Below are 21,645 nucleotides of genomic sequence, written 5' to 3' on the forward strand. Positions count from 1 at the left end.
CACACCACATTCTTTCCAATGAGAGATCTCGGTTCAGCACCAACTCACCGGACTCAATCATCAACCACATATGTCAGATGTGCATTGGATCATGTTATTGTCGTTCATTAAGATACAATAATCTTGCTAGTCGATCTTATATGCATGACAGCCAAATTGTAGGGCCTACATTGTTGTACTATGTGCATGAACCGGACCGTCCATCTATCGTCTTCTTTCAAATGTCGCCCTTTTAAAATTTATCCATTTGTACTCTGACAAACTTCTTTGCAAATGGTCCCATTCTTGTGGGTTTGTTGAGGATTGTTTGTGTGTTAGAGAGAGAGAGAGAGAGCAAAAGCACGAAAAAAAAATGGTAAAACCTAGGGATGCAACTGCGAGGTCGGAGGTCGGGTTTCAGTTGATTCCAATTCATGTTTTAGCAAAAGTTCAACCCGACCTGACCCAAGTTGTACCTCTAGTAAAACCTATGATAAATGCGTCCCTTCTTTTAATCATGAACCGACTTTTTAAGTGTTTCTTTCATTTGTTTTTACTATTTTTGTCATGCCCCGACCCCACTGAGTAAATATTGTCCAGTTTCGAGTCTTCTACCCTCTCCGGTTTTGTTTTCCAGTGCCCGACCCACTCCAAGGGGACGCCCTTACTTTCTGACGCGAGATCTTACTATCCGCCCCCCTCAGGGCCCAGCGTCCTAGCTGGCACACCACACTACAGGAGGTATAGCTCTAATACCATTCTATCACGCCCCACGACCACTTTGTAAATATTGTCCAGTTATTGGTTTTCCCACCCTCCCCATCACCACTCCATCACACCCCACAACAATACTAACTGTGTCCGACCCACTCCGCGGGGCTTGCCTGCTAAAAATGCGTCTACATAGTGAGAGGAGGAGCTCGCAAATATAGCCCAGGACCTTTCTCTCCCTTTCCGATATGGGATCTTACAATTCTCCTTTAAGGCCCTGCTCGTTTTGGATTTTGAGAACCAACTGTGAGGCCAAAACCGTTTGTTGCACTTGAATTTACATATAATTTTGAGTACAATAATTAGTTTTGGACTCACAATTGGATCTCAAAATTCAAACTAAACACGCCCCTAATGTTTCTGGCATACTGGAGTCCAATAAACGGTTTTGGACTCACATTCAGTTCTCAAAATCCAAACAATTAGGACCTTATTAATTATAAGATGGGCTTCTTATGTATATTGGGAGGAGTAGAAGTACAAGGATGGCCTTCACAAAGTGTTGAATTATAAGTGATTAAATAACAGCATCTTTCATGTTCGTTTAAGATAATGACAATTCATTGTGAGTGCCTAACCGATTATTGGACTCAAATTTTACTTTTAAATATGAGTTTAATAATTGTTTTGGCACTCACAATCGGTTGTCATAATCTTAAAAGAACTGAGGGCTAATTGGTTGTTTTACATGTATCTGAGGAATTGCCTCACGGCAAGTCGTGGGCTCAAAACTCAACAACTCCTCTGTAATAGTAATAAAAATCCACATGTAAGGCCAACCTAAAAGAGGGGCCACACATGAGGGGTGTGTGAAGTATAAGTAATTGATTAAATAACACCATCTCTAACCGCTTATGCATTTAGGGTAACTACTTGTGCACTGTGGTGGCCCACATTAGATCAACGGCTACGATCACCCGGTCATATTCCAATACACGATATTGGATCTCATGAAAAAAATGATATGTACGCACGTGCATTCTAAGGTGTTTATCTATTTCTGTTCTTCCTTTTAAATGGGTCTTATTTAGTTTGTGTGAGTTCTTTCTTCTTAGGTCTTAAAACGTCTGAACTTTTAAGACGTGATTATTCTGGCCTTAATTTGCTCCAATTCCATATGGGTACGTTTATTACAGTGGTTTGGGTTTAGTTTGATGTATCATTTTATTACAGAGGTTTTTGGGTTCAATTTTGTGATTGTTGGGATGGGTTATGTTTATTTCAATAATTTTGGATTCAATTTCATATACTTATCTAATGGAGGGGTGGAAACCGTTTAGTGCAAAGTTTTGGTTCATTTTTCAGGTTAATATTTGTTACATAGATCTTTGTATTTAATGTGAAGAAATCTTTGATGGCTTGTGTTTATTACAGTGCTTTTGGGCTTGATTTGGTGCTTTATTTTTATTTTTATTTTGGTAATATTTATTGCCTAGATTATGGTTTGAATTTGATGGGCTTTTTTTATTGCTAGTGTCTATTAAAGTTATTTTGCATTCATGGGTTCTTGTTGTGGGTTTGATATGGTAGAGTCTGTTACTTTTTAGTTCATGGGAACATTGGAGTGTAGGTAGAGTCTTTCTTGAATTTTTTTGAGAACTTTGTTTCAAATTGATTCAATCCTGATTTTCAATCTGGCATGTAATTAATTTTTTTTTTGCACGGAATTGATCAGATCCCTAAGGTCTTGCTGAAGAGATTGGCTCAATCTTTTAGTCCAATATAAGGTGATTTGCTTGATTAATAATTTTTATTATATTGGTGGCTTTTGTTTCAATATGGTCCACTGTGATGGGCATTGGGTTTGGCTATCAATACGCTTAGATATGCTTCTTTTTTCATAGATTTAATTAGATCTTCAAGTTCTAGGTGAGGGAATCAGCTTCATTGGTAATGTTCTTTATTGCTATTTTATTTGTCGTGGTGTATTCTAATGTGTAGTTCTTTCTTAGTGATTTTGGTATATTCGGAATAAAGATGGCTTTCTATTGGAAAGAAACAAAGGTTTTATGCATAGGTAAAGAAGATGGGCATGATGACTAATGTTTACCACCATGATTTGGGTTTCACATTGGTGTGTTGGGATGTGGGAGGGTAACATTGTAGTGATATTGGGTTTAATTTGGTAAAATGATTTTTCGTAGAGATCTTCTATTTATTTTAAGAGATTAGCCGATTGGCCGAATCTACTATGATCATGTTTATTAATGTTTTACATACATAGGCATTGATTTTTGGTTGAGCGTCTTGGTTGTTTTACAAGTTTCGGCGGTGATTGCTCCTTAAATGGGAATTATTTGTTTCCGGAACCAAAGGCTGGAAATTTGACTACAGATGCATAAATGACCTTATAAATTAGTTGTAACTTGGGTAAATCATGCATTCCAAACATTTTTTTTTATTAGTACTAAGAGAACTTCAATTAAATTGAAAGTGAAATATGGGGCAAAGCAACTAGAAATTTCTCTCTGCCTCAACTTTTGCAACAGTAGCAACGACATTCCCAAGTGATCAGATATGAATTAAAAACAAGTGGCTCTCCTCATCATGGATTGTATATTCAATCAATGTTCCAATATCATTTCTAATCTTTAAATTGAAGTTGCAGCCACTGCAACCAACAGTGGCTGACTCCAAAAATCTTGTGTACGAAACTCGAGCTCTTACTGTAGGGTTATTTTCCTACTGTAGGGTGAGAGATGGCTAAAAAATCAGGAAAAAGTCATTCATGTTTTGAGTGGATTTTTTTGTTTCCTGACTTTTCAGGCTTTTCTTGCCCTCTCCTCTCTCAGTCCCTCTAGGATCTACCCCTCTCCCGCTGTCCCTCACCATTGTGCAAGCTAATATTTCAGGAAAACCAATTCGTGGCAGCCAAACGTGCTCTTGATGTTATTTATTACAGATTCACAATATACATCATTTATTACAGTTTCACAATATATGTAAGTTAGACATGGACTGATGGACGTGCGTGTGTTGCTTGGAGTTCTTTTTCCTTATATATTGTTTTATCACTCGAGTCTCCAATGTTTGTACTCAAGATTGTTTTGTACATATACATATCATCAATCATCTTCAATTTGATATTTAAACAAGAATGTATGTATAACGAAACCTATGTTACCTGGTTTTGGATATTGGTATCGAGTATGTCAAGGATTGGGTACAATGGTTCCTCTTAACCCCGAGTTTGTAGGATATGGGAAGGATCATGTGCGGAAAGGATTGGGTATAAAACCATATTAAGAAATGTCTTCAATAGTATTATTGCTAAGCTAATATTATTAAAAAAGAACTAAAAACAAAATTCACAAGCTGGGGTTTCTAACGAAGTTGTTATAATTTATTCAAAATTATAAAGCAACTAGTAGGTCTAGAGTTTAAAATCTGAACAGGTCTAGAGTTCAAGTATGAAGGAAGAGGGAGGAATGAAGGGGAAAAGGACTGTTGGAGAAAAGGATGTGGAAAATCCTTAATCCAAGAAACAGGGGACAGGAATATTCCGTATCCTTATTCAACTATCCTGCTAATCGAGTCTTAATTTTCAGTTTTACGCAACATCTAAATAGTCTTAGCTCTGGAATTTTATTCATATTCATTGCGCCTTCATTTTGAAAATAGTCATTTCATCTTGATAATCTGAACTCAAAATTCTTTAGAATTTAATTCCAGTTCTGAAGACAATATTGAGGATTGTAACTAGCTCTAAGATTCATTTCAGGCTGTAATGGATGACACAAAAGTGAGGATGAGTCCAGATATTCGTGGTGAGAAAAGAAAGGAATGTCCAGTAGCTTTCAATCCGGCATTTGATTTTTTTGTGCAGGTCCCTCAAAGGCTTCAAAACTGTTTAAAGGTCAGTGTTTTAAGCCCCTTCAGTCAATAAATCCATGTACAGAATATGAATTCTTTCATTATATATTGCCAGTCGCGTTTCAAGAAGTCCATGGAAAATGTGTGGAAACCAGACCTTGCAAGCTCTGTTCTGCGTAAGGAGAAAAAGGATTATACTAGTTTGGAGGTTAACTTGGAGAAGCAGCTACAGGCTTGGAAAGAGAATCCTACTTGGGTTGATCAGCCTCCGGAAATAAAGGTATAAACATAATTTTTTTTTGAAAATTATAAACATAAATTTATGGAAAAGGAACACTAGTGCTTCCCATGATAAAACCTAGGTTTTAAATGTTGGTTTCGGCCACCACCGAAGTCGAAATATTTTGGTTTCGGTGTAAATTTCGGCTGAAATCATGTAAAATTCTGCCAAAATTTTTGGGTTTTTTCTTTAAAATTTTTTTCCACCCAAATGCATAAAATTTCAGTGGAAATTTCGGTACATTTGGTAGGAATCTTTAAATTTTGGTGGAAATCTTTAACATTTCGGTAGAAATTTTGTAAATAAGGGTGAAAAATGAAATTTCGGGGAAATCATGTAAAACTCTGATATGTATTTCGGCCGAAATTTCAGATTTTGGCCGAAATTTAAAACATGGATACAATTTTTTTTTTTTTTTTTTTTTTTAATTGCAAATCTTTGTGCCTCACCCCAAGCAGTGTATCAGACAATATTGGCTGATCTAATGTTCTGAAATGGAAGTGGAAATGTAAAACTATTCCATTCATGAAAGACTAAAAATTTAATGTAATGACTTTGCAGGTGAGTGTACCGAAGGGTTCTCTTTGCAATCTCAATGTGAAAGTCAAAGTCGGGTTGCCCCCAGATGCAATATATAACATCGTTATCGATCCTGACAATAGAAGAGTATTCAAGAACATCAAAGTTGGTACTTCTTTTTCATTAAATATCACTTGTGCCAAGAATCAGTGTCTATTGCTTTACTATCAATCATTTTTTGAAAGATGCTTTACTATTAAGCATAGCCTTCTTATTTCAGAGGATGTAATGTGCAGATATCCTTTTTTTTTTAATCCCATGTAACTTGACTGTGGACAAGTGTACCAGCATTAGACACTCCCACATTATCTCAAGTAGAAGAATTTTTTTTAAAGATAATGGGAACTGATATCTACTATTCCTTGTTTTTATAATAACACTTCTCTTCATTTTTCACTTTTTTGGTAAGCTTTTTCTTCTTCTTCTTTTTTTTTTTTTAATTATCATCACCCCTTTTTCTGATAAGCTTTTATTTTAAAATTGTTAAATTCCCAAAAAGCTGCAACATGCAATCAAAAACTTATTAATAAACTGTCATTGTCAAAACAAGGGGTTGTAGATATCATTTCCCATGATAATATGCACATAATTATACACACATACATGTGCCTACTATGAATGCACATGTCCATGCATGCACATTTTTTTTTTTTTTGAAAAGAGATGATTATGTGGAAGATAAAAAAAAGAGAATACAGATTTACATCAATGGGAAGAGTGGACCTGGAATACAATGAGTCCCTCAATGCTCTGGATTTAGCCAACCGATCCGCTCGTCCCTCAATATGTCCATGCATGCACATATACATACACGTGTACATGCATAAGCATGTATTAACAATAATTTGAAGAATTTTTGAAACACCAACATGCAATCAAAAACTTAATGCCCTGTTTGGTTACTTATTTTTGAGAAAAATATGGGGGAATGATCTTCTCCTAATTTGCCGAAGGTTGTTTGCTTGCCATTTTAGCAATTTTGGGGTCTTTGACCACCGGGGTTGTCGGGAGCCGGTCGGGTGATGTGGCGCCCTCTAAATTCGCTCCCCAAATTTTACCAAAACATAGAAATTTGAGGAGAAAATCTCGGGGAGATAGAGTTGAGAAGACGTCTGGGAGATCTCCCACAAATCTTAAGCAACCAAACAACCTTCCCTACATCCTCTCCTAATCTCCCCGTTGACTGATCTTCTTTTGATCTCCTTTTGATCTCCTGCTGACTTCTTCTTCTCCTAATCTCCCACCCATCCACAAGCAACCAAACAAAGCATAAGTGTCATTGACCCAAGATAATATGCATATACAATTATACACACACATGTGCCTATGTATGTACCTGTCCATGCATGCACATATAGATACATTTGTACTTGCACAAGCATGGATTAACAATAATTTGAAGAATTTTGAAACAACAAACGACAGTAATTTTTTTTTTACTCCAATGCCATGTTCGTATGCATTTATTGTGTGGGGTAATGTCTGCTGTTCATGTACTGTTCCTTCTTCAACTGTTCTTTTACATGGCTTGGAATTCTCAAATTTGGTACGGGGGTAATTGTAGCAATGACACCTCTACTAACTGCTTTGTTTGTGACCTTTTCTTTTATTCAGTTTGCAAATTCCAATTTTTATGCTTTTGCACTCTCCAGCGCTAAACTTCCAACTTCTTTGTCACATTTCTGTTTTAATAGTATCTGATTTTTTTAATCAGGAAGTGACATCAAGAAGGCTCTTGGTTGATGAGGGCTTCAGGCAGGTAGTTGAGTTGGAGCAAGCAGCTATATGGAGGTTTCTTTGGTGGTCAGGAGTTATTTCAGTACATGTCTTAGTGGACCAGAACAGACAAGATTACTCAGTAAGGGTTGAGTATACATTTTTTCTGCGATCAATAATATTAAATTTAAAAGCGAAGTGATATATCCACGCCCTTTTTTTTACCTGGGACAGCCAGCACCAGTGTATCTGTGACTGCAGAGGGGTTGATGTACTTCACGCGGGAATGATTCAACGGGCATGATTGCTACGTACACTGGAGCTGGCTGTCCCATGTAAAGAAAAAGGGGCGAATTTATCATTTCCCATTTAAAATTATGGTTACTGGAAGCTCTTTTCTTGGTTGAAAGCTTGTTTCGGAAGCTGCATCCTTCTTGCTTCTCAATTTTAGCACAAGTTACCGGAAGCTCTCTTCCAATCCGCTTCCTTTTAATTAACAGCTTGCTTCCTATTTAGGTGACTATTCCCCCCTAAAAGAGTTTTCCTTTTAGTAATGCTAATGGAATGTATTTAAAACTTAAAAAACTCATCTTGAGTTTCAATTTTCAAATAAAACATCTGAATTTTTTTAAAAAACTTAACATTAAATCTAAGTGAATAAACCATAAGCGTGTAAAACTATAAGCGCCTAACTTATATTAACCCTACCTCCCTAACCGTTTTAAGCCGTATCTCTTTCTATATGCTTATCATTTGCTTCCAATGAGACTGGTGTTATACTTCATGTTCACTTCCCTTGATGCTTCTGACACATTTTCTCTTACTTTCCTCATCACTTCCTTTCCGCTTTCTGCTTCCTGTATTTTATCCTTTTAGACTCCTAGCTTCGAGTTTATGTTTTCTGCATCACATCTTACTTTTGTTTCCCACTCAAACAGCTCTGAGTAGAACTATAGGGAGCTGAATTTTGTCTACCATAGTGAAGGAAAAAGCTCTTGGACATCCCTTCTTCTTCTTCTTTTTCTTTTTTCATTTTTTTTTTGAATGGTAGCTTTTGGACATCTTAATGTCTCACACACTTATACCTTTCAAAAAAAAAAAAAATGTCTCACACTTGTAAACTCACAATTAAAGTGGTGTGCTACATACAACTAATAACACTGCTTGATGCCCATATGCCCGATTTTAGGGCCTATTTGGATACTCACAAAAAATTATTTTCATACAATATTATATGTATATAGTCATATTTGCATATAATCTTAGATAAAATATTTTGAACTACACTGGACGACATGGTCCTCTTGCCACATGTACAACGATTTGGTCCGTCAAAATTGCACAATTCCGGCCTATTGCCCTTGATCTCACCCTTATACGATGATTCTTGGTCCTTAATCAAGCTTGATTAAAAATACATAATTTAAGATGTGTTTTAAGTCATTGGTTCTTGGCATGCCTCAATCTTACAAAGATGATCTCCATTCGGCATTACTTGTGATGGCCCATCAGATCATGGTCCCAATCCCCAAGCACACATGCCACGTGTGCAGAGTTGTGACCCGGACGGGGCTGGCAGGTCGGCTAGCGTCGTGGGTTTGCTCCCCATAGACGCGAGTTGGAGTCCCCTTGGGTCGGAGTTACCCAATGCACGTGGTTTACGGGTGATTGAGTGCATCCAAAGGGATTAGTCCCGCCCTAAAATGGCGTGGGGATACCCTTTGTCATAAAATAAAATAAAAATGTAGAGAGTTGTGGGCACTTTCGTCAACAAAGACGAGATCGTCTTGCTTGTTGATCTTATGATCCTATACTTACATAATGGTTGTAGGTAGTTTTATATATATCTTAGTTAATTGCTTCCAAAGTCGCCTTAATGACCCATTTGCAAATAAAATTAACTTAAATCGATTGGAATCTTCCAAAGAAGTCCTTGTGTGATCAAACCCTTACATTTCTTATTGTAGGTGAGATTCAAGCAAGGGAAAGCAGGTTTTATGAAAAGATTTGAAGGCTGCTGGAAAGTAGAACCAATGTTTGTTGATGAACAATCATGTTTCCCACATAAACCCAAAACATGGGCAGATTATGATTCATGTACTGGAGGCAAAGGGAGAGTTGGGTCCATGGTGAGTTTAGAGCAATTGGTACAGCCTGCTCTTGTTCCCCCTCCGCCAATTTCATGGTATCTAAGGGGGATTACGGCAAAAACTTCTGAAATGCTGATAAACGATCTGCAAGCAGAGGCCGCGAGAATGAGGGGAACTGTTGAAAGCTCTAATATTAGTCGAGGGATCAACGAAAAAAGCGGCACAATGGATGGATACCCAGTTTGTAATGTTGATGATATTAAAGAGAGATGGCGACAGAAGAGGAGATCTAAGAAACAACGTAAGAGTTGCAGAAAGTCGCCAATATAGCGGACCCATTGAGGGTTTCTGTGGCCTACAAAGCTGAGGAAGCCTTGTGATCACATTGCTATCTTGCTGTTCTTGGAGGTATTTTCTGGAATAGCAGTCGTGTGGTTCTTTGCTCTCTCATTTAATTGTAACTGTTTGTTTGAATACCATTTTTCTGTAAAAGGTAAACATTGTATATTTAGTCCTTGAAAGATCTGTATACTATGTACAATATAAAGTGAGAAAATGTGGGTGGCCATGGACAAGCTCTAAGGTCTTGTTTGGATTGCAATAAAAACATTTTTAAGGGAAATATTTTTCTTGGGATTTTTTTTTCTTTTCACGATTTAGTAGGAAATGATATGGTTTTGGTTAATTTAGAGGGATGTTCTCATAAATTGAAGGTCCATTTTTTTAATGTAAAATGGGTGTAAAATAAATTTTACATCCACTTAAAAATGGATGTAAAAACTCATTTTTATAATTCTTTTAGTTGCCTTGATAGGTACAATTGCTATGGCTCTTCAAAAATAATGACTTGGAATTAGAAATTCAAAATAAAATAAAAATAAATAAGGCCTTGTTAATTAAATGAAAAAGGGTTTTGTTTTAGTTTGATTCATTAAGTCATTAACTATACCTTTTTTTTTGGCTCCGGACTTGTTTTATATTCGAATCAATCAAATCAGTCAAATTTTTTACCCCACTTGCTTTTGAAACAAACAGAGCTAAGTAAAAATTGAATATGGATGGTTACCGTTGTCAAAAAAATATTAGGAACTTCTAGAAATTATTTTCATTTCCAAACTTTTCTAGAAAATTTGAGCAAACCAAACAGGGTTTGGTTTAAAAACTTTGATTAACCAAAAAAAAAAAACTTCTTTGGAGCCCCCCAAAAGAAATTAAACCAATGATTTTTTTCATGGTCAATCTTAGTGTTAATCTTATGCATGAGTTCTGTGACGTGGGATCAGGATCATGTTGGGCCCCTCATGGGGATCCACCAGATCAATAGTCTTGAAAATTAGAAATGAAACCACTTTCAAAGCCCAAAAAAACAAAAAAAACCTCTAAGAAAATGATTTCCAATCACTGAATTTGCTTCTCAACAGATTTTAAATGCCATAAAAAGGAACAGGTAACCCATTTACTATCATTTTTCATAGCATTTGAGCTCCATTGCCTAGAGTTTACTGTGTACTCAAAGAAGCTCGTTATGCTGTTAACAGAGACACAATTTGGGTATATGAATATCCAGTTTGGTTGTTACACCCAAATGCATCTTTTTTGTTGTTGAATAGCAATTCATTTTCCTCTCAATGCAAACAGATTCTCTATCAGAATTTTCCCAATTTGACCTGGTTTTACAAACAATATCCCTGGAAATTTTCATTTTTATTCCCTATTAGGTACCTTACCAATACGCCAAAAGCTCTAGAGATGATGGAACGCGTTAGGCAAGGCCGGTGAAACTTGTCCCATACCAGACTGGGTCCCACCCAGTCCCATACCTAGGGGGCCCCTACTCAGGACTGTAACATTCCCTGTGTAACTGCATATCTACAGGGAAGCAAAGCTTGGAAGTACATTTCTATAAGAAAACAAGCATTTATAGTTGATGGTTTATATAACTGGGATATGCTTTTTTAGCCTTTGAACTCACCAATTAGATTGGCTGTGATCATCATACTGCTATTTTTTCACTGTTTTTGTTGGGTTTTCTTCAATTTCAATGTTCAGGCTACAACGGGTGAAATCAGTTCAAGGGGCAAGGGAGTGTAAGAAAACAGATAAAAACAATAAGTTAATAGTTTATTGCTTGAGGAACCCTAACGCCCTAGATTATTTCTCTCTCCTACAAGCAGAAAAAAGGTGGAAAAATTCAAAATCCTGCATGTAATGCATATGTAGTTCACAAATGTAATTTACATGGGGTATAGCATCCTTTCACTAGGGTAATTTATAACTGTATACCATTATAATACAATGATTTTTCTTTTCTTTCTACAATATTATAAATAGAAAGAAAAGTACCAGATATGAGTGCCTAAGGCTGATGCTTTGTTAAGATCTGTTTGAAGATTCTCATCTAAGAGGAAGAAACTTAAGGAGCTGATTCATATCGACAGACAGAGTCATATATATTTCCCTTAACCAGCTTTTCTGCCAACCTTTGATTTTTCACCATTGCAAGCTGATAAATGGTTTATTCAAGTTACTGAGAGGAATTGAAATATATTAAAAGAAAAACCCAAAACTGGAAGATCTTACCTTTAGAGCATCACAACTAAAACGAGCATTGAAGTTGGTATGAAGAGCGCGACCCATCCCTTCCAAGATGATCTATAGTATATGAAAACCAACCATATTACAAGGACTGATTATTCCATTATTAGCATAGCTTCTAATTTGAAGTCAAGGTTTTAAATTTCGGTTTCGGTAAACAGAAATGTTTCGATTTTAGTTGGAAATTTTAGTGGAAATTCTGTATAATCACTTAAACGTATGGAAGCATATACGAATGATAAAATTTTAGGATTGAACTTTAAGAAATGATATAATAAGCACAAATACACAGTTAGAAACCATTATATAAGCAAGACAACCATCCATAATGATTTAACAACATCGGAACACCTAGTGACTGACACACACGTCTAACAATTCAGCACTTACCACATTTCACAGGTAATTCATATAAATATGTATTCATAATACATACATTTTTTTTTTTTTAATTTTGAAAATGACATAATACATATATTATATTTCGAGGTATTCTAAAGTCTAAACTGAAGGGTTGTAGAAATGGGGCGAAAGGGCTCCCCCATTGGCTGCAAGTAGTGGTTATGCATTTAATGCACTTTGACTTTCACCCCATTTCTACAAGGGAGCCCTTCAGTTTAGAATACCTCTTATATTTCACATGTAATTGATATAAATATAAATATGTAACACATACTGAAATAGTATACCACTGTTACACTTCGTCTTCTGATTTCGGTATCAGTTTAGGTGGGGATGGAATCAGAAACAAATAGGTCATTTCTTGTCAGTTTATGTGGAAATTTAAAACCATGTTGACATACCAGGTCAGCATCCTTTGCGGCGGCAGCAAGCTCTGAGCTGACCTGTCGAAAGTCTATGCAGGGACTCCCACACCCATTCTCAACAACCATTAATGGAACTGACACTGACTTTTGTTTGGAACCATCCTGAATATTTATCATTGCATCTACAAGTAGTCCTCCTGCCTCAGCAGCTTTGCGAATGATATCACAATGCTGTAGATGTTAGAAGAACAGATATTGATCGACTTATAGCAGAATTAAATCCAACTGCTAAAATATAAAGGGGCATTAAATGAACATTCTCAAGAGAGAGACTCTATATTAATTCATTATGTTTAATGATACAATTAACGGATATGAGATAAGCCGATAATGTGCATGTAAAATTCAGACTAGACCTTTGCAGCCCCAGCAACGATCTCGGGAAGTTCCATGGCAGTCACGTCGTTTAGTGCAGGCAAGGAGTTGGCAACCAGAACAACCTGCACAAAAAAAACCCATTTAGTTTTCTATTCAAAAGTTTTATTCCATAACAACATCACATACCTATTTTAGGAGTTGGAGCAAACATTTGAATTGAGGTTGAGATTAAAGATGTACTTGATTTGGAAAACAGCAATTAGAAAAGTCAGGTGCCAGGCAGGACACTGTTTTAATACCAATACTGTGAGGGAATTTAAGAGTTGGAAACAGGTCCCATGTTTTTCAATTAAGCTCATGACTGCAGCACATGAATCCTTATTGCTATTTTGCCCGGCTCTAATAGCAAGAACTGTGAACAAGTGCAACATCTAGTCATGCGTCTAAGGTTGAGATAAAATCTTTAGAATGAGAACTAATATCTTTGGATGAGAATCTACACATACATCTTGGCTCCTTTTCAGAGACAGCATACACATCTTTGAGAGAGAAAAAATGCTAAGATCAAGAGAAGTTGTTTCAATGGTACCTTTTTTAATGCCTTGATCTTGATTTTGATTGTAATTTTTATTTATTAATTTATTTTGAAAACCAACCTCTCTAGATCTGCGATCGAGACAATCTGTTTTAATTGTATTTTTCTTTGAAAACTAAACTACACTTGGTCCCAGATTGGGAGAAATTATTTTGATCACTCTCCAAAAAGAACGCAGTTCTACTTCTTCATTTTAAACCAACCTCTCTTGAACTATGGTCAAGAGAAGCTGTTATAATTGTTTTTTTTTTTTTTCGAAAAAAAACTACCTTCTCCTATTACCAAATCAAGACAGTTTTTTGCTCATCTTTTAGGAAAACCAAAATTCTCTTGATGTTTTTATCATTTCTTAAGAAAACCTCTTTTATCTGAGCAAGACAATGACTCCATTTTACAAACAGCTGCCAACATGATGAGTGCCACCCATACAAATAGATTTAAGCTCCATTACCTATACATGTGACACAGGTGCCGAGTGTCCAAGCCGTGTGGACACTTCGATAGAATAGTTGATAAATCAATGAGTAATATAAACTCTATTAGAAAATAATAAAGAAAAAGCAAAATGTTGAGAAAATAAATTCAATTAAAATCATTGCTAATTAAGAAAATCTAAACTAAGAAATAATCATTTGATTAATTGTGACAAAATAAAAATACATTTTTAGTACACAACTAGGAAACTTCACCCATACATGTCTAGGAGTGTAGTGTCACATCAAGGAGTATCCCCAAGTGTCGGCACAAAAAAAGAAGGAAAGCAGAAGTATTCAGATAACCTAGGTTTTATGTGGGCCCTATCAGTACGGTTGCCATAAACTACAGGATCGACTACGTAAAACTCCCTTAATTATAAGCATGTACAGATGCATTTACATTTCTTGACCATAAATGTTTACCAAACACAGGAAAATCCATGGAAGTCTTCAAGTGGTAACTCACATCCTATGCACATACGATTTTATCTTATTAAAACATTTAATGACTTCAAAAATAATATTTTTTGACAATGTTCACTAACCTGTGTAAGAAATACAAACTGACATACCTCAGTTCCCCGGCGGAGGAGCTCCCGAGCCAATGGCAGCATTCCAAGAACAATATCCGCACCTGAATTGTCCACAAAGAGCAATGCTCTTCTATGTAGTTTAGGTTTATTGCCTCCAGAACCTAAAATTCTTTCCTTGAAAATGTCAAAATCATCCACCTGAAAGCACGGAATTTTCAACCTGCGAACTATGATCCAAATAGCTTTAATTGAAATATAATTATTTATCACAGTATCTTTACTTCAACCATAACTTGCCTGCCAAGGTCGCTGCATCTTTTTGCGGCTCATACGATATATCTCGATAATAGTTCCTTTATGGTAAAGATCCACACAAGCACGGGATCCCCAATCAAAGATATTTGCAGCAAGTACACCTTCAATAAGGGCAAGAAGTCTTGTCTCCTATAAATAAGAGAAGGTCTTGATATAGTTAGAGAATTTTATGAAACAACTATCACCCTGTCTAGGGCAACACAATGGTTTAAGTGTCTAACTGTAGAGTTTGGTATCATCTTCATGGAACACTTATCTAATAGAAAATATTTGATGCAAGTTCCTTAATAATTTTAGAGAAGATATTTCAACCAAACCAGGCTATTGGGAGATCAGGTATCGCACGACGAACTCCACAACTTTTAACTTTTCATTCATCTAAAATCAGAATAACCATGCAGTAGGAGCACAAAAGTTGTCCACTGGAAATAATGTTATCCACTACTAGAATAATATCAAATTTAAGATGGAGGTTGTCTCAACCATGGTTTAAAATTTCGGTTTCGATAACCGTTTCGGACCCCACAGAAAACCAAAATTTCGGCGAAATCCAAAATTTGGTATTAAGCGTCGAAATTTGGGTTTGAAAATTCGAAATTTCGGCCGAAAGTTTGTAGCAATTTTTTATTTATTAAAAAAATGGCAGTAAAAAGAAATTTTGGGACCGAAATTCCCGAAATTTCTGCCAAAATTTGGTGATTAGCGAAATTCGGAATTTCGGTGAATTTCGGTTTCGGTCCCCACCGAAATCCGAAATTTCGGATTTCAGCTGGAATTTAAAACCATGGTCTCAACAGTGTTAATTCTGTGACACGCAAAACTGGGAACAATTATATAATTAACAGGTTTTGTTAATAAAAAGGAGTTAAATCAGGGTTAACGACACAAATAAGACCATCTAGATCTTCTTCTTCTTCTTTTTTGAATGGTACCATCTAGATCTTCTTACAAGTAGAAAATCTGATCCAGGATGAAATCCATAGAAGAGGGTTAGAGAGACTTGGAGACAAAGAAGAGGGCTTATGCAAACAGGTAATAAAAATGAACATTGGTGTTAACTTTCCAACTTCTCCAAAAGCTTAAGCTGTTGGAGAAAGGCATTATTTATCTTTTATACTTTAACACTCCCCCGCACGTGTGGCCCACTTGGCAAACACGTGGCACATTTGGTCCCACTTTGGGCCGACCATCGCATGTGGATTTTTGCTATCGGGAGGTTTGAACTCTAGACCTTTGGCTCTGATACCATGTTAACTTACCAACTTCTCCAAAAGCTTCAGGTGTTGGAGAAAGGCATTATTTATCTATTATACTTTAACAATTGGGAAGCAGGCGCTGGAAGGTCTGTCGAAGAGTGGAATTGAGGGCTAAGAGGGCTATTTTTGGGATGGGTGAGTCATTCAACTTAAGTATAAAGTTTAGAGCGGCCGTGAGTGATAGGGATATATTCTATGAGGGCCTACCCTATGGGGACACGTGATTTTTTTTTTTGAATGGTAGATAGTATTAATGATAGCGAAAGGAGACCGAGATGGTCAATACAGATAATACAAGATCGAAAAAGAAAAAGAAAACAAAAGAAATATCAAGGGGGGAGATAATCAAAACACTCCAAACTTTCTCTGGATACCCCATCTTTAGCTAACTTATTCGCTACCCCATTTGCACTTCGCTTGACATGATAAGCAACTATTTGATATCCTCCAACATTATCCTGAATTTCATAAAAAAGAGCCGTAAATCTGCAAGGAAATGAATGAGTTCCATTGAACCACCTAATTACATTCCTTGAGTCTCCTTCTATCTCCACCTTTTCCAATTCAACATTGCTTAGAAGTTTAATTCCATGGTGTATGGCCCGCACTTCCGCCTCATTTGCATCCGAGATACCTACTGGGCCCGAATATGCCCAAATGACATTTCCTTGGTCATCTCTTAATACTCCCCCTATTCCGGATGGACCCGGATTTCCCATACTTGAGCCATCAAAGTTAAGTTTCAATAGTCCCTGGGCAGGTGGCTCCCACACTTGATCCACTTTGGGCTCTTCCCTAGCTCCATTGCAAATGACTCTCCAACCATACCATAGATCATATGCAGACATAAATGCAAAGCTAGGGAGGGCTCTCACCCAAGATATTGTGATTGCAATCGTCTAATTAAATAGGAATAGAGGTCTCTTTGATACTCCTTTGAAAACCCGTGCGTTTCTCTCTTTCCATAGAATCCATAAAGTTGCAAGAAATGCTACCTTCCGTAGGATTTTTCCTTTTCCCTTCCACGGAGTCAATTCCCAATTTTCTAGCAATTTTGCTAATTTGGCTGGGAAGACCCACGCTACACCAAATCGTGATAACAATCTACTCCACGTCTCTCTTGCTACCTTGCAATGTAACGATAAATGATCCACTGTTTCCCCCGCTTGTAAGCATAGAGCACAATGATCGATGATTAGCATCTGTCGCTTCCTCAAAAAGTCGACTGTCTGTATCCCTTCTAAAATTGCCGCCCATGCAAATACACAAACCCTTGGGGGAGCTTGGATGCTCCAAATTTTGGTTACATTATAGGATACAGAGCATGAGACTAAATGGTGGTAGAAGGATTTTACCGAGAAATACACCCCCCAAGGAGTTCCAAATCCAAATTCTTTTATCTTCCCCAGAGCGTTTAATGTAGCATTTTTCGAAAGTTGCCAGCAATCTATCCACTGACTCAAGCTCTCTGTCAAAGAAATTCTTTCTAAACATTGGAGTCCAGGTGACCCCATTCTCCCTGCGAATAAAGCAGTCCTTGACCAACACATCTCTCACTGCTGCAACCGCATACAAATCTGGGAACAACTCTAGCAAAGGTTGAGTCTCACACCATTTATCACACCAGAATCTGATACGATCCCCTGCATATACTCTAAATCTTATTCCTTCTGCAAATTTAGCCTTAAAATTCATCACAACTCGCCATAATGTGGATCCTGATTTTCTGAATCTGTCCTCTGATTCCCATCCACCTGCCGCTATACCATACTTGCTTTCAATCACTTTGGCCCACAACTGGGACCCCTCCTCCCCAAATCTCCATAGCCATTTGCCTAAAAGTGCTTGGTTTGTTTCCTTTATCCTTCGAATACCTAAGCCTCCCGCCTGTTTAGGTCTGCGGACGTTCTTCCACTTTAGCAATGGGATACCTTTCTTCTCATCAGCCCCTCCCCATAAGAATCTCCTCTGGATTTTTTCCAATCTGTTTGCAATGCTCACAGGACATTTGATCATTGATAACTGATAGATAGGAATATTGGCTACCACTGCTTTAATCAGAGTTAATCTGCCCCCTCTAGATACAAGATTTCTTTTCCAAGTGTCAAGCCTTCTTTCTACCCTCTCAATAATAGGTTCCCAGCATTCCTTTTTTGGCCTACCTGCTCCGAGAGGTAACCCCAAGTAAGTAGAAGGAAAACTATCCACCGGGCATCCCAAGATCCCTGCCAGACCTGTAATTGATTTTGAGTCCATGTTAATGCCGAATACCTTTGACTTATGAAAATTTGATCTTTGACCTGTGATTACTTCATAGCATCGCATAATGGCTTTGAGGTTCACAACCTTTAGAATTTCAGGTGAGCTGAATAGTAGAGTGTCATCGACGAACTGTAAATGAGAGATTTCTAGATTTCTGGACCCAATTTCAAAACCTTTTATCAGCCCTTTCACTAACCCTTTTGCTATTAGCCTGCTCAAAGTTTCCGCCACTATCACAAATAAGAAAGGAGACAGCGGGTCCCACTGCCTAAGACCTCTTGATGATTTGAAAAAGCCTTGAGGGGAACCATTAATGAGAACTGAAAACCATGCAGATGAAACACATTTCATGATCCATGATCTCCACTTAGTACCAAATCCCATCCTCTCAAGTAAATAGTCAAGGCAGCTCCATTCCACACGGTCCTACGCTTTCTCCATGTCTAGTTTACAAACAATTCCCTGTTTGCCTATCTTTGCTTGGTAGTCAATCGATTCATTAGCAATCAACGAACAATCTAGCATTTGTCTTTTTTGAATGAAGGCACATTGATTTGGAGAAATTATCTTGTGCAATACTTTTTTTATTCGATCCGACAAAACCTTCGCTAATACCTTGTACAGGCAGCCAACCAAGCTGATCGGGTGGAAATCCTTCACCTTCGTTCCACCCTTAATTTTTGGGATGAGAGCAATGAATGTTGCCCCAGTCCCCCTTTCAAGCTCCATCCTGTCATAAAACTGATGAAAGAAGCTCATAATATCCTCCTTGACATAATCCCAGCAATGTTGGAAGAAGGCTAAGCAAAAGCCATCAGGACCCGACGCCCTATCCTTCCCCAAAGAGAACACCCCACGTTCGACTTCCTCCTCTGTAAAAATACCTTCCAATGATTCGCTATCCTGTTGCCCTAAACAACCGAATTCCACCTCTTCAGGGATGGGACGTTCTATGGCTTCTGTAGAGTATAGCTGCTTGTAGAAATCTACAATTTCTTTCATAATTGCCCCTTTGTCCTCCGACAAGACTCCATTTACTTCCATAGCTTCTATCTAATTTCCCCGCCTTCGCACTCCTGCCATTGCATGGAAGTAGGCAGTATTCTTATCTCCTTCTTTTAGCCATTTTACTCTTGATTTTTTACGCCAAGAGATTTCATTTTGCAGGATAATACGATTATTCTCTTCCTTGAATAAACCCACTTCTCCCACTTCTTCAGCACTAGCTTGACCCATCTCTTCCTTTGACACTATGTCTTTGATTCGAGCTAATAGCCATGATTTTCTTTCATTTTTAACCCTCGCATTCTCCTTGTTCCACTCCTTCAGTTTCTTTTTCACATATCTAAGCTTGGAGTTAATGACTACATCCGCTTTTCCATATACCTCATGTTCTTTCCACCATTTCCCCAATTTCTCCTCCATATTAGGGATTTCCAGCCAAGCCAACTCGAATCTGAAGGGAGAAGGGCCCCAAGATTCTAGTCTCGGGTCTAATAGAATCGGCAATGATCCGAAACCGAATGCTGCAGAGCACATTGGCATACTTCCGGAAAACTGTCAAGCCAGCGACGACATATAAGAAAACTGTCAATCCTGCTTCTACTCTCATTCCTGGCCCATGTAAATTGGCCGCCCCCCAGTAAGGGCAGATCAATCAACTCCTGTTCAGCAATAAAACCTGCAAAGGCTCTCATATTTTGGTTAGCACGGGTGCATCCTACTCTTTCCTCCACTGATCTTATTTCATTAAAGTCCCCACCCAAGCACCACGGATGAGACCATCTTCCTCTAACTGCCTTCAACTCCTCCCAGAACAAACTTCTCTCCTCTCTTAGAACCGGACCATAAATACCAGAGAAAGTCCACATTACATCCTTATTGGGATCCTTCATAACAATAGACATGGAAAAACTACCACTCCAAGAATCCACCAGTTCCATCTTGACTGCATCCCAGGCTACAATGATCCCTCCTGACACACCCACCGCATCTCTTGATAGAAAGTCCCATGTTCCCGGGACACCCAGACCCTTAATGGCAGCTCTACTAACTGAAGACCATTCGGATTCTTGAATGCAGAGGAGATCGGGCTTGTACTTCCTATGGGGAGAAGTGATAACCCTCTGAAGCCATGTTTCCAGTTGTTGTTTAGGATGGTTAAGGGCAAGGTATCATTCTTGAGGAGTTCTTAGAGAGGCAAGGGGACAGGGTGGTCTAGACACTAGACTGCCATTACCATAAGATCTTCGAAAGATTTCAATTTGTGTCATGGACTTCGATCTTTTCTTTCTGGTGCTCATGTGCGTAGAGAGTGTAAGGATTGTAGGATTCAAAATCATTGTCTGAACAGAGTCTTCTCTACTAGGTCATTCTAGGGTTGAGCGACAAGATACTAGCCATGAGTAGTTTTCTTTGGCTGCAGGCCTAGATAAAATACTCAGTCAAATCTTATTCAACGGTGATGGCACATTTCTAATAGGAGAATCCAGTGTCATGTCACGAAAGAGATAGTGAATCACCTTCTACTTTTCCCTACATTGGCATCTAAAAGCTTTATTTTTTTCATTATTTGGAGTTTAATAGCGTGTTCCAGGTTCACTTTATGCATTTCTTGAAGCATGGACTCTTCTATATTAAGGGAAGAACCATATGGAAGCTAAGCATGATTTGGCCAGTTATGATAGATACGGAAAGAGTAGAATGACAGGTTTTTAGCGACAAAAGGACTATAATCGCGATTATATAAAAGGTTTCATATCTTTTGGGAAGAGATGCAATGATCTAATAGAAATTTTTTAAAAAGTGTTGGGAGGAGATCACAGCTAGAAGAACCCCTCGTGAAAAGAGAACAACATGAAATATTAACTCTAATACACACAATACACTTAGTAGGTATATCACACAGGCTGTGCACATGGTTGCAGACGTTATATCTACGCAATTGAGGCATCTTACTCATGTTTCTATATCACTTGTGTTCAGCATTACATGAATTTGTTGATATAAGGGTAAATTTGTCACACTGTTACAAGTCATAAATTGTATACTTATGGCAGCATATGGTAGATGCCTGCACACCTTTATTGATAAGGATAACAATTGCATGTTCTGCATAGAGACCTCGTATAAATACATGCATAAATCACTGAATATAACATAATACATTTTCAGATCTTCCTTCTCCACTTTTGCTTCAACTGATTTTGATGGAAAACATGACATAAAAACAAGCAGAAT

The 21,645-nt window shown here is 37.6% G+C and overlaps 2 protein-coding genes across 5 annotated transcripts in view; one reads left to right on the forward strand and one right to left on the reverse strand.

Moving 5' to 3' along the window:
- Window positions 1-1,743: 1,743 nt before the first annotated feature.
- On the forward strand, window positions 1,744-9,850 carry LOC143854652 (uncharacterized). 2 transcript variants are annotated; one of them, XM_077364712.1, is made up of 7 exons: window positions 1,772-1,871; window positions 2,426-2,477; window positions 4,472-4,606; window positions 4,679-4,843; window positions 5,405-5,527; window positions 7,137-7,280; window positions 9,106-9,850. In XM_077364712.1, exons 3-7 carry the CDS (start codon window positions 4,478-4,480, stop codon window positions 9,556-9,558), a joined length of 1,014 nt encoding a protein of 337 aa, XP_077220827.1. In that variant the 5' UTR covers window positions 1,772-1,871; window positions 2,426-2,477; window positions 4,472-4,477; the 3' UTR covers window positions 9,559-9,850. The 2 variants fall into 2 exon arrangements, with proteins under 2 accessions (XP_077220829.1, XP_077220827.1); XM_077364714.1 differs by lacking the exon at window positions 2,426-2,477 and having other exon boundaries at window positions 1,744-1,871.
- Window positions 9,851-11,410: 1,560 nt separating this feature from the next.
- LOC143855194 (pantothenate kinase 2-like) overlaps window positions 11,411-21,645 on the reverse strand; it is a 50,685-nt gene continuing 40,450 nt past the window's right edge. For all 3 annotated transcript variants that reach the window (XM_077365416.1, XM_077365417.1, XM_077365415.1), the window contains 6 exons: window positions 14,870-15,016; window positions 14,612-14,770; window positions 13,007-13,090; window positions 12,627-12,821; window positions 11,809-11,880; window positions 11,411-11,731 (listed from right to left, as the gene is read on the reverse strand). In XM_077365416.1, coding sequence (XP_077221531.1) covers window positions 11,642-11,731; window positions 11,809-11,880; window positions 12,627-12,821; window positions 13,007-13,090; window positions 14,612-14,770; window positions 14,870-15,016 — 747 coding nt within the window. In that variant the 3' untranslated portion in view covers window positions 11,411-11,641. The remainder of the gene's footprint in view (window positions 11,732-11,808; window positions 11,881-12,626; window positions 12,822-13,006; window positions 13,091-14,611; window positions 14,771-14,869; window positions 15,017-21,645) is intronic.

Source organism: Tasmannia lanceolata, unplaced genomic scaffold (assembly GCF_043159265.1).
Source record: "Tasmannia lanceolata isolate RefF3 unplaced genomic scaffold, GAP_Taslan_0.1 ptg000020l, whole genome shotgun sequence".
NCBI lineage: Eukaryota > Viridiplantae > Streptophyta > Magnoliopsida > Canellales > Winteraceae > Tasmannia > Tasmannia lanceolata.